Genomic DNA, 12,088 nt, shown 5'->3' with positions numbered 1-12,088 from the left:
TATATCACATTCAAGTGCCAGGCTTTTTCTTTCTTTCTTTCTTTCTTTCTTTCTTTTCCATTGCATTTTGCACTACTATCAATCGATAATCCACACAGTTGCCAATTACTTTCTGTCAATCAATTAATTGATCATTTAAGCTCTAATGCTGTCCCATTTTTTTTTTGATTTGTAATTCATTATATTTTCTTATCAAATCCTGTTGCTAGTAAAGACTAATAAAATGCTTTTATCATCTTTCGGGCCTCTCATTTGTTCCTGTTTGTTTGTTACTTTCAAATGGTCCGTCCCCCACCCCCAATGTAAATTGTATTTTTATATTGTTGTATTTAATTTTTTTATTTGTTTGTTTATTTTATGTATCTCTAATAATTTAGTGAAGCATCAAGCATGCTTGTTTTCTTTTGGCCCAGTATTCCCCCCAGTTCCACGTTCCGAATCTGGCCCATATCCAGCATGATTGTCAGATGCTACTCCACACATCTGGATCAATCATTGCGACAGACGTTACAAAAGAATAACAGCTGGAATCTGCCCAGATCTGGAAGCATATGGGCCAGACTCAGCTAAAAGACCCTGGCATATGTTGGGCTAGAAGTTTCATTTTGCTATTAATATCTTTATTTTTGAAAGAAGAAAAAATGGTAATTCCTCCAGTTGAACACTAGGCGGAGGCAGTGCGCTGTTCGGTTGCTGCTGCCTATTAAACAGAAGAAGAAGAAACCCCCACCCACCCACCAAAACAAGTTAACGTTCCACACTCCGGTCCGATAGGTGGCGGTAATGATGGCTGGTTGCTAACCGCCCATCAAACCGAAAGAAGAAGAAGAAGAAGAATTCCCAACAGGAAGAGTTTGTCGCACAGTGCTGACGGTTATTTTCATTCACAGCACCTCTGACAACAAACACCGCCTGCCTTCACGGTCAATAGTAAAATGCCGACTTTTTAATGCGGTGGCGAACATGTGTGACCGCGGATAGTTGCGTGACGAACGGCGGGCGGAGGGAGTGATGGAGGCGGCGCTGCTCGGGTGATTCAGTCCTCGGGAGCACCATGATCCCTGTGTCTCTGCTGGTGTGTGTGATGGCAGCCTGGTGTGCTGTCTATCTGGCCGACACACTGCTGAGGGTGAGTATATATGCTCTTGTTTTTGTGGTGTGAGTTAGCTGCTAGCTATAAGACAGGGAGAGTTATAGTGCCCACGGACCTAATGTACGTAAACAGCACAGAGAGAAACTGGGCAAATTGTCCTCAAACCTGGTGAGGAGCTAATTCAAATTAATCATGAATCATAATGAATACATACAATGAAAAACACAAGCTACAGTAGCAGTAAATAAAGGATCAGATAAATCAGGTGGATATTGTACAAATTGGCTAAATGAGTCAAATGGACTTGAAAATTGACCCTAAAACCTGCAACTAATTAGTAATTCAGTGTTGCATTCAGAGGTTTAGGTCGAAATTGAACACAACACTTCATTTTAGTAACATTTCCAACTACTTTCTGGTCTTTAAAAAGCTCATCTGCATCATTGTGTTGGTCTGCAGCGTGAGTCAGTTTCAGAGCCAGCTTTCTGGTGTGGTTAGTGGGTTGTACTGTGCAAAAGTTTTAGGCTCAGTAGGTTTTATACATCAGTTAATATCATGCAAAGTCCAAGAAAAAACATTAAATCAGTATCTGCCGTTTTCGTCGCTGCACTTGCACACAGTTTTTTAAAAGTATTCTGCAGGTAAGTAGTTTCCGAGCATCTCATAGAACCTGCCGCAGTTCTTCTGTGGATTTAGTCTGTCTCTTCATGTGAGCCAAGACTGACTCCCTGATGTTGAGACCAGGGCTCTGTGGGTGCCACACCATCTGTAGCAGGACTCCTTGTTCTACTTTCCTCTCCAAATGTCTACAGCGCCTAAAACCTCTGCACAATATTAATGCAATCCACTCTGAATCTAATGCAGCTGATGACTGTGTGAGCTCAATGTTAAATATAGACCGCTAATGTGCATGTAATTTGAACATCTTTATGATGATGTTAAAATCAACATCAACAACCTGAGAATAAACTTTATGGCAGTTGTATTGGATTGCATTAGATTGTACAGGTGAGTGCAGTTTGTCCATCAGAGAGCGCTGACATGTTTAATTTTTCAACTGTAAAATGTTTTGCTCAGAACAGATCTCAGCTGCTTCCTCTGTCTCTGTCTCTGTCTCTGTCCCGCAGTCGTCAGCGACGCACCGGATCAGCTACGAGTCATGGCTGGCGAGTCGAGGGCTGATGCTGTCTCCCTTTCACGTGCGGTGGCAGACGACCATGTTCAACCGGCTGTTTGCGTACTGCGCCCGCATAAACCCCCAAGCCCTTTACCTGTGGTGAGGAACAGCTATTTCAATTATAAACTTACTGTTCTTGCATTATTTCTGTACTCTCCTCATCCTCACTTTCAGTCTCCTGCTTTTAACAATTTTTTGGGGGGGATTTTCCAGTTGGTCACCTTAAGCTAATTGATAACAAAAAAAATCCTGCAAGCTTTTATTTTATGTCTCAAATCCATTCTGTACCTTTATATGGTCATAAAGTTCCACTGCTTGAAATAAATCCTCTGTTGTGTCAATTTTCACGTCTCCCAGGTTCAGCAGCGGTCTGGTTTTCGGTATAGTGGCCATGCTGGGATCGGTGGTGCTGCTGGTAAAGACGCTGCAGCAGACGGTCGCTCAGATGACCACAGACAACCCTCGGATAGGAGGTCAGCAGGCCCTGCAGGTGGTGGTACGTGTGCGCGCCACACTGGACGTTTATGAGCTGTTACAGATGATTCACAGCAGATAGAGGATGCTTTATTCCCTGGTGTGAAACATAAAGACATTTGTGACACCCAAAAAGATCAAATATTCACTTAAATGTGACTGGTAAATCATTGTGTTTTCAGTCCACAGGGTCAGAGATTAACTGCAGCTCAGAGCACAAACATCCTTGAACGTTCATAAAAAGACTGGAATTCAAATGAGTGGCCGAAAAAAGCCCCCAATTATGTTGAGAACTCTTATTTAGCATTTCCCTCCTCTTACTTTTTATTCATTGAGGTGCCAAATGGCAGTGCATTAATGTGAGCACTGTTCCCTGCGGACCTGTGCAGGTGATTCATGGGAAGCTATTAGCGGTCCATTTATAGTATATATAGTATTCAGCCTGGAGAGACAGAAAATGCACCACACAGCTAAAAGTGGAGGGGGGGTGGGGGTGGGGGGGTGCACAGGAAACAACAGCTTCAGCAAAACGTGACACAAAACAGTGGAGAGGAGGATTTTAAGTGTTGATGTCCAGGGTGGTTAAATTACATTACATGGCAATACAATTTTCTGCTATAAAAGGTTTTAAAATACACATGAAAATCATATCAAACCCAAAAGAAAAAGAAAATCTAGTGATGATGGCGCTCATGTTGTGTTGTGTCTCCAGGTCCCTGGTGTCAATCTGCCCACCAATCAGCTGGCTTACTTCTTCACCGCCCTGCTCCTCAGCGGAGTCATTCATGAGCTGGGCCACGCTGTGGCAGCACTGAGGTAACGTGCTTTCTTCTCCAATAACACACACACAAAAAAATGTTACCATGGCAACCAGCAGGCTCATGATAATCATCCACCATCCGCCGTTAAGACATAATTCAGTACAGTATGGTGGGTATCATAAGGATAATGCTTTGCCGTACTTTTAAACATGTCATATTAGCTGCACACACACTGGAGGTATTTTCAGAAGGTTTCCACTTAAATTGAGATATTTTTCAGTGTCATTCTGTCCCTCCTTTCCTTCTTTGTTCCTGCTCAGTGAGGTCTCTTTCTCTACAAAAATGTACTTCTATTTTTCCACCCCTCTGCAGGGAGCAAGTGCGGGTGAACGGCTTCGGCATGTTTGTGTTCGTGCTGTATCCCGGTGCCTTTGTGGACCTCTTCACCACTCACCTCAACCTCATATCACCCACGCAGCAGCTCCGCATCTTCTGTGCCGGTAAGATGGTTTTTTTTTTTTTTTTTCATCTGTTGATCACAGCTCAGGACAGAGATGATGATAATAATCCTGATTATTTTTGCCCTCTCTTTGTCATCCCTGCTGTTAATCACAATTATTACAGGCAATGTGTTAAATGCTCTTTTTGTTTTGTTTTTTTTGCTTCCAGTGAAGGTCACTCTGAAAGTCGCACTTTTATGTCTGAGCAGCGGACAGCTGCTTCACATCAAATCATTTCCCTCTGCAATTAAGAAAATTAGATTTTAATGAATTGATTGGTGGAGCTGGCACTTATTCATGCATGAATGGGACCGATGTCTCCTACGGGCCACCGTAGGTGATCAGCAGGAGCCGGTTTATGAGAGTGCAGTCTGCTCTACAAAAATAGTTCAGTTTTTGATTAGAGACCTGCTGTGAGGTTATGTAATGCTTTTATACTCAGGTGAATGCAGTATTATTGCAAGTACTGCATTAGAGAATTTTTACTGAGTGGTGTTGCTACTTTTACTCAGCTGAAATATACAAGTATTTCTTCTGTCACTGGGAAATGGATGTCAGCTGTAAATAATAAAAATGCAAAATTATTAAATTTTGCAAAATTTCCCTTTGCAGTTTGGAGCCTTTAGAGGGCGGCAGAGAGCTTCTGTAACTGAAAACCCCATCTGTCTCTTTAACTGGAGAAAATTTCCTTCAGGCTTTTCCTTTGCTTAATGTGACAAGAAAATAAGTCTGGTGGTGAGTGCTGTCATGAAACAGCCATCCAGTCAAGTCATGTGACAAACCAGAGAGAGAGATAGAGAGAGAGAGTGTGACATAACAGCATGCTGTGTTTATTTATTTATCCGTCTCTCCCTCCGTCACAGCAGAGATGGCTGTGTTCGCAGGGGGGCTCTCTCACATAACATGTTTATTATTTGTCCCTGTGGAGATCGGTGATGCAACTTTAATAGTTTGTTTACTGTAAAGTCAATAACAGAAATATATGCAACTTTTCTTTTTTTTTTTTTTTTGGCCTGAAATTAAAAGCATTCTGGGATTTATTTCCCCACTTGGTAGTAAACCAGCAGTGACAATTTCAAACATAAAACAGGAAGATTTTTTTTTTTTAAATTTCCCATAAGGAAAGAATTTTCTCAAAATATCCTGCTATCTAAAGCTCTTACTTCTCCCCCTGACCAGAGACTGTGTCTGCTGCATGATGCTGCTGCTTTGACCTCCTCAGGCAATGAGACACTTCCTCATGTGGTTTTTGGGCGACTGACTTTGTCCTTTTGCATAATTAGGAGTATGGTATACATGGTTATTTTCAGTGCACAGTGGTTACAGTTTTACCTCAGCATCCTATAGTCTGAATATGTGGAGAACAGCTGTAAAACAGTGGTGGAGATGTATGTAGAGAACAGATCTGGTGCGACTCTTGGTTTTCCCGTAGCTTCAGTTTAACTGGGTTTTCCTGTTTGCAGCAGTAACTTGATCACGTTCATAATCTTTACAGTATTTTAGGTTATAATTGAGAAGTTTGAAGAGCTGCAATGATCCGTCAATTAATCAATTAGTCGATCGGGGGGAAAATAAAAATGAATCGCCAACTATTCTGATGATAGAGTGTTTCATATATTTTTCAAGCATAAATGAAAAAAAAAAAACAGATGGTTTTCAAATGTGAATATTCGCATTGTGAAATTAATCTGCGGATTAATTCATCATAAAGATCATTCTTAATTTGCAGCCTTATTATACCATAAATTAATGTTTTTAAAAGTCAACACAAATTAAAAAAGTAATCAAATCTCGGCTGAAAATGTGAAAATATAAAAGAGATTTCCTGTATTTTTTGTTTGTATTTTTATTTTATAGGAGTCTGGCACAACTTTGTTCTGTGTGTGGCAGCGTTAGCCGTCCTCTTCCTGTTGCCTCTCTTTCTGTTTCCCATGTATTCCACTGGAGGCGGGGCGCTCGTCATCGAGGTCGTGCAGGTCAGTGCAATAAAGATAAGATGGAGTCCACTCTCTCATGACTAATAAAGTAAATATGAAGCTACTAATATTGGAAAAAAAAAGAAAGGTTTGATCACTTGTCTGTCATTAAAGAAATCATTGCTTTGCTCCTTTAGCAGGTTTCCAATATTAATAATATTAATATTAATCTAGGCTGAGCTGAAAGTGCATGAGTCATCACCACTACATAGCCATATAATAAAAAAAGTAATAATAATAAATTTTATTTCTACAGCATTTTTCAGACTAAAGTTACAAAGAGATTTACGTAAAATAATAAGAGTGAAATATAAGAGTGAAAATAAAGATAGTAATAAGACATGATAGATAAGACATGTTGGAAATGGGATTCCTGCATTGCAAGATTGAAGGACTGAAACCATCAAACTATGTTTTCCTGACCTTGTGACCTTTTTGAACCAATGTTTACATTTGTGTGTGTGCGTGTGTGTGTGTGTTTGGACCAGGGCTCTGCGGCCGACGGTCCGCGGGGTCTGTCGGTCGGGGACATCGTGACGGGGCTGGAGGACTGCCCGGTCAAGGGGGTGGAGGACTGGAGCAGCTGCCTGTCTCACCTCTCTCACACCCCGCAGACTGGATACTGTGTCCCCGTCGCCAGCCTGCAGCCCAGCTGGGCTCATGGGCGAGGTGAGCGTGCCGGCCGTGCAGCGAGGGCACCGCGAGGCTCTGCCAGAATAAAAGACAGATATATATTCAAAGAAATAGTGAAATGAAAATTACACAGCAAAGATGAGTTCGTTAATAGATTGTCAGAACATGTTAATAATCAATGAATTGTATTTTTCAAACACAAATCCCAAATATTTTTTGCTTCCAGCTTCTCAAACGTGAGGATGTGCTGTTTTTCTTCAATCCATTAAAAATCTTCAGGTTTTGGTTGGTTGGACAAAACCACCACTGTGGGCTCTAAGTCACTGTTTTTTTATATTAAATACATGATTTATAAACGATTAATAGAAAAAACCATTTGTGGCTTAATAAGTAATGAAAATAAATGCTAGTTACGGCCCCATTTTCATCTCAGCCAACGGGCAGAATTAAAGGCAGCATCTTCCCTCCATCATCACATCATGTAAAACTTCTTCTTCTTCACACAGAGTGCGTGTTAAATTTAGATCCCGTCCGTGGCCATCTTTGAATCTGTGACTGATGATGTTGAAGATTCAGAGTCATTTACTGAAATGTGTACTGGATGTGTTGGATATCTTGTAATTTTCTCCACTTTAAGGAGGACAAGAAGGATATTTAGCCACACCCAGCCTGGCGCTCGAAATAAACCAATAACAAGCCTTTTAATTTGACTTGGATCTGAACTTTGAAAAACAAGCAGAGATTTCTCAATCTCGTTTTTATCAGTTGAGAAGCAGCTCAAAAATGTAACGGGTTCCTTCACAGCCCGTTCACCATCACTCAACCCAGTTTGGTCCAAATCGTCTCAGTAGTTTTTGCATCAATTAGTCCAAAAAAGAAGCAAAAACATGTCCTGTGGTTAAGAGTTAAGTCAGTTGTTGTGCACAGCTGGAGTCATCAGGATAATCTGAGTTATGTCATGAAGTGAGTGATACTGTGCTCTCGTCTAATCTTCTGCTGTGAGTAGATTTAACAACTGAGGGGAGGAAAAAAAAAACAAAACGGCCCTGCCATCCAGAGAAACCCAGAGTTGCCTTTGTGATTTTCAGTTTTCCAGCCCGACTCACACAAACCTAATCAATCTGCTTCTCTCTCCTCCATCCATCTTCTTCTTCTCTCTCTCTCTCTCTCTCTCTCTCTCTCTCTCTCTCTCTCTCTCTCTCTATATATATATATATACAGCTTTCAAGCGTTTGGATGGAACGATGGACTGCTGCAGCAACAACAGCCTGACTGACCTCTGCTTCTCTTACATGAAACCACAGGGCAGGAGCAGCAGAGAGAGAGAGGTGACACACATTCACACACACACACACACACACACACACACACACAGGGAGGGAGTTTTATATGACTGGTTCATCATGAGAACAGGTTTCCAAACCATTTTATATAGTCAGACATATTTATATCACTTCCTTAAATCAATTCAGTTCCTTCTATAGTTATTTTTGGCGGCTTTGTTTACAGTAATGGGACTTAAATGCACAAAATGAGCTTTTATTGTTAAAAGTATAAAATAATTATACTACAGAAAAGTAGTAAAAGTTGATTTACTCATGCTTGATGGGACTCCCAGTTCCCTGAATGTTAGCTACAAAATATCTTACAAGGTTTCTGTGCAGTTGTCCTTTGTAAACAGGTCATAGAAAAAGACAATATAACCACTGTCATGAATCAACTCAAAGAAAAAGGAGTGCGTCATTAAAACAATGCACGAATCACGAGTGAAGATATGTGGAGAAAAAAAAAAAGATAACAAACAGACAAAGACACAAATACTAGAAACCAAAAAACACCAATGGCAACAACAAGAGAAGTTACATTTAATAAATGGGAGAAGAAAAAGGCTCCTAACTGTTGGTTTCTTCTCTCGTATCTGTGACCCTGTGGCTGCAGTACGCCTGCATGCCGGTGCGCAAGATGGTGACGGGGACGCGAGTGTGTCGCACCGACGACGACTGCGCCGCGCACTCCCACACCGCCAGCGTTTGCGTCACCCCCTCGCTGGAAAACCAGACCCGCTTCATCCGTGTCACACACCCTCCCAACACACACATGCTGTTCGTGGGGTATCCGCCGCACCTTCAGTACGCTGGTACGTTACCTCCCCTCTTTATTTCATTTCACCATTTTACTGGTAAGTTTGAAACATTATGAACTGAAGCAGAAGTTTATCGATCATTTTTATGTCAAAATAGCTACAAATATTTATTAACTACTAATAATTTTACTATAAAGTTACAAATAATGATTACATTTTTTTGTTATTTGTAAATAATAATTCAAAAATTGCTGTTTAAAAGGTTGGTTTTTTTATATAAGTTTCTCCCCTGAAAGAGACGTGAGCTGTAATATTGATATAATTGCTGTTTACAGTGTGTCTCCAGTCTGAGGTGACGTACAGTGAGTGTGTAGGAGGCTTGTCGTCTCAGTCGGTTCAGAGACGGATTTATCAAGTGTTAAGTCCAGCAGTGTGACAGTAAACCCCCCCCCCCCCCCACCCCACCCCCCCTTTTGTTTCTACCCAGTGAGTCTGACCAACTTTGTGCCCCGCTTTGGGTTCCTCCACCTGGACCTGCCCGTCTTCTTGGAGACCTTCTGCAAGTATCCTTCCACGTTTAAAGGACTCGACCCCGCTCATAATCAGGTGATGGATGTGTGAGGAGGCGGCTGTAGATAAAGTAAAAGCTACTTTTCCGTCAGGGTCACTCACACACGCTCTGAACAAATGATGTTACTTTTTGAAGGTCCAGGGTTACAAAGTACAGTGTGCTCTGTCTAAATGAACATTTTACTATTTTTCTTTTAAAATGGTTATATCGTAATAATAATAATAATAATATTTATGATATGAGATGTTTTCCAGATTAAAATGATTTCTTAACTTGGATTTAATTAATCATATCATTAGGAATCATTGTTATATACTGCTGGGAAATACTGAAAAATATGATGTAATGGTAAGTAATTATCTTTTCCATCATACTTTCTTACTTTGGCAGATATTCAGTTGCATTCTGGGATATTAAAAAGTCTTCAATGTAACTTGAATGACCGGTGAAGAAACCCTGGTAATGCTGCAGGGAAACGTGAATATTTCTGATTTCTATATATTTATTAGTTACTGGATAAACTGATCAAAGGGCCAAACTCCTCAAATGTGTGTATATGATTGACTGTGTTTATCGTCCTTAGCCCTGGTGTCTCTCAGATACGTGGTGTCCCTCTCCGGTGCGTTAGCCGTAGTCAACTCTGTGCCGTGCTTCGCCCTCGACGGCCAGTGGATGCTGAACGCTCTGCTGGAGGCCACGCTGGTTTCTGTGGTTACAGACCGTCAAAAGCGCGAGCTGATTGGTTTCTTCCTGCTGCTGGCGGGCAGCGCCCTGCTGGCAGCCAATGTGGCGCTGGGCTTGTGGATGGTCACGGCACGGTAGCCACAGCGGTCAGCTGCCCTGGCAGGACGAAAAAAACTAAAAGAATAAAACCCCCATGTGGACTGAGACGTGTTCGAGACGTGTCGACCATTAAACTGTGAACATGCAGGGAACAGGCTGCATTACCCAGCAGTGCTGCCCAATTTCTGGAGACTGTTGAGCGGAACATTGCTCGGCCTTTGAGCCCTCACTGGACCACCTGGGAAACCTATAAACAACTCACTTCCACCTTGTTTCCCGCCATAGACACAAAAAAAAAGCACATACACAAATAAACAAAGCACTGTCCTGTGTGACTGTTTACAAAGACTGCGCAGTCTTTTCCAAATTTGAATATCTGTGACGTGTTTGGGTTTGAAGTCAGAGAGAAAGCCATCTTAGTTTTGCCAAGGGTTTGATGCCATATTTCCCTGCAAGTTATGTCGTGGAGTAAACTAAGGCAAAGAAAAAGCCTTAATTTCATCAGCTAATGCATGGCAATACCTTGATTAACTCCCACTTATCAGCTGGAAAAAACTGCCTCGTCCGAAGTGTGTGAATTAATTCATGAATCGATGAAAATGACTCCTACGGTATTTTGTAACGTCCAAAAAAAAAAAAAGTTTGAAGGTGGGAATGTTTTGAAATGAAAAACATTTGCTAAGTGTGTTTCTTCTCCTCGGGCATTGTAGCCGGAAAATGGCTGAACTGTTTCCCGCTCTTCCTCAAAAGTGTTTCGTTAATTTTCCCCCCTTGGCCTCTTCACTGTCTGTGACCTGGATGTAAAAGTTGATTGTCAGTAGTGTGGAATAAAAGACTGATTTTATTGAAGGGCTCTTTTAATCAGTCGGAGAACTCATCTACAGTTTCATTTATCATTATTATTATTATTATTATTTTTTTGCTGATTTCTTTTTTTTCTGTCATATCTCAGGTGATGCCTGAGACACCATTCGACTAACTGACACATTGTGAAGGATGATGCATGATTAGTTCTTTGGTAGGAATGAGAGATTAAAATTCCACCCATTGATCCATATACTTTCCTGTTCGAGGTCAATGGAGGCTGGAGTGCAAAGTCGGGCTGCAAATGGACAAGTCTCCAGTCTCTCATAACACATACAGTTATAGACAAGGTACTTAACCACAGGCAAGACAGCTGTATTTATAAAGAACATTTCAACCACAGATGATTTAAATATATAGGCAAAGAAAAGCATTAGAATAACATGCGGAAATAAAACCAGAATAACATTAATTGATAGAGAATAAAATCCGATTTTAAACATTAGATCAAAAAATAATGTAAAAAATACAAATAGTTTGAAATACAAATCGAATTGTAGAATTCCAGTTCACCTAAACAAACTGGACACAAACACTTAGACACCCATGTGTCCATCATCTGTGACACCCTGAGGTTGTCACGTGTGATGGTGTAATCTTTTCAGGGTATGAAAAATAATAATAATAAGAAGAAAAGTGACTTTGTGAATTTTATATCAGATTAAATTACATTTTAAAAGCATGTAATAAATCATTTATGATGCATTATGATGTATTTATAAGCAGCAACTCCTCCTTTGAGCTTATCTGCTAAATATGTGGGTTAAAGTCAGGTAGTAGTGTATATCCAGTGCAGTGAATGTAACGGTGAGCATGCATGTTGTATGTGTACAGTAGAAAAAGGGTCAAAAATCCCTGATCTAGTTCTTAAAGGTCACATCCACTCACATGAAGGCAGTTAGTTACTGTTGACTTCATGGCCTCTTTTAGTTTCCTTTTTTTCTTTAACATTACACATAGTTTACCATCTTTTACTCCAAATATGAAATGGAAGATTGGATGATTATGTCAGGCTTGTAATCAGTTCTCTCTGGAGTTTGCCTCGACTGCAGAGCAGAGCTCCTTTCTAATTTTACACCCTTCATATTCCCAGCGCACTGGCACACTGTCTTCCTCAGACGCTGTAACAAAAGAACACAGGCTACACTTTTAGCAGCGGCTCCAGACCGCAGT

At 40.9% G+C, this 12,088-nt stretch overlaps 1 protein-coding gene across 2 annotated transcripts; it reads left to right on the top strand.

Annotated features, from left to right (window-relative positions):
• The first annotated feature begins 812 nt into the window (after positions 1 to 812).
• On the top strand, positions 813 to 10,895 carry mbtps2 (membrane-bound transcription factor peptidase, site 2). 2 transcript variants are annotated; one of them, XM_056365045.1, is made up of 11 exons: positions 813 to 1,129; positions 2,221 to 2,369; positions 2,628 to 2,766; positions 3,457 to 3,560; positions 3,878 to 4,005; positions 5,863 to 5,981; positions 6,470 to 6,650; positions 7,836 to 7,942; positions 8,553 to 8,751; positions 9,185 to 9,260; positions 9,868 to 10,895. In XM_056365045.1, the coding sequence occupies exons 1-11, from the start codon at positions 1,055 to 1,057 to the stop codon at positions 10,088 to 10,090; spliced, it is 1,500 nt and encodes a 499-aa protein (XP_056221020.1). In that variant the 5' UTR covers positions 813 to 1,054; the 3' UTR covers positions 10,091 to 10,895. The 2 variants fall into 2 exon arrangements, with proteins under 2 accessions (XP_056221020.1, XP_056221021.1); XM_056365046.1 differs by having other exon boundaries at positions 9,185 to 9,303; positions 9,852 to 10,037.
• Positions 10,896 to 12,088: the final 1,193 nt, after the last annotated feature.

This window comes from Seriola aureovittata, chromosome 20 (assembly GCF_021018895.1).
Source record: "Seriola aureovittata isolate HTS-2021-v1 ecotype China chromosome 20, ASM2101889v1, whole genome shotgun sequence".
Classification (NCBI taxonomy): Eukaryota; Metazoa; Chordata; class Actinopteri; order Carangiformes; family Carangidae; genus Seriola; species Seriola aureovittata.
Note: the sequence above shows the minus strand (reverse complement) of the source record. Positions and strands in the feature narration are given on the sequence as shown.

Coding starts and splice junctions, on each gene's coding strand:
- mbtps2 (XM_056365045.1), top strand. CDS start 1,055: ATGATCCCTGTGTCTCTGCTGGTGTGTGTGATGGCAGCCTGGTGTGCT. Junction 5,982..6,469: donor TCGTCATCGAGGTCGTGCAG/GTCAGTGCAATA, acceptor TGTTTGGACCAG/GGCTCTGCGGCCGACGGTCC. Junction 8,752..9,184: donor GCCGCACCTTCAGTACGCTG/GTACGTTACCTC, acceptor GTTTCTACCCAG/TGAGTCTGACCAACTTTGTG.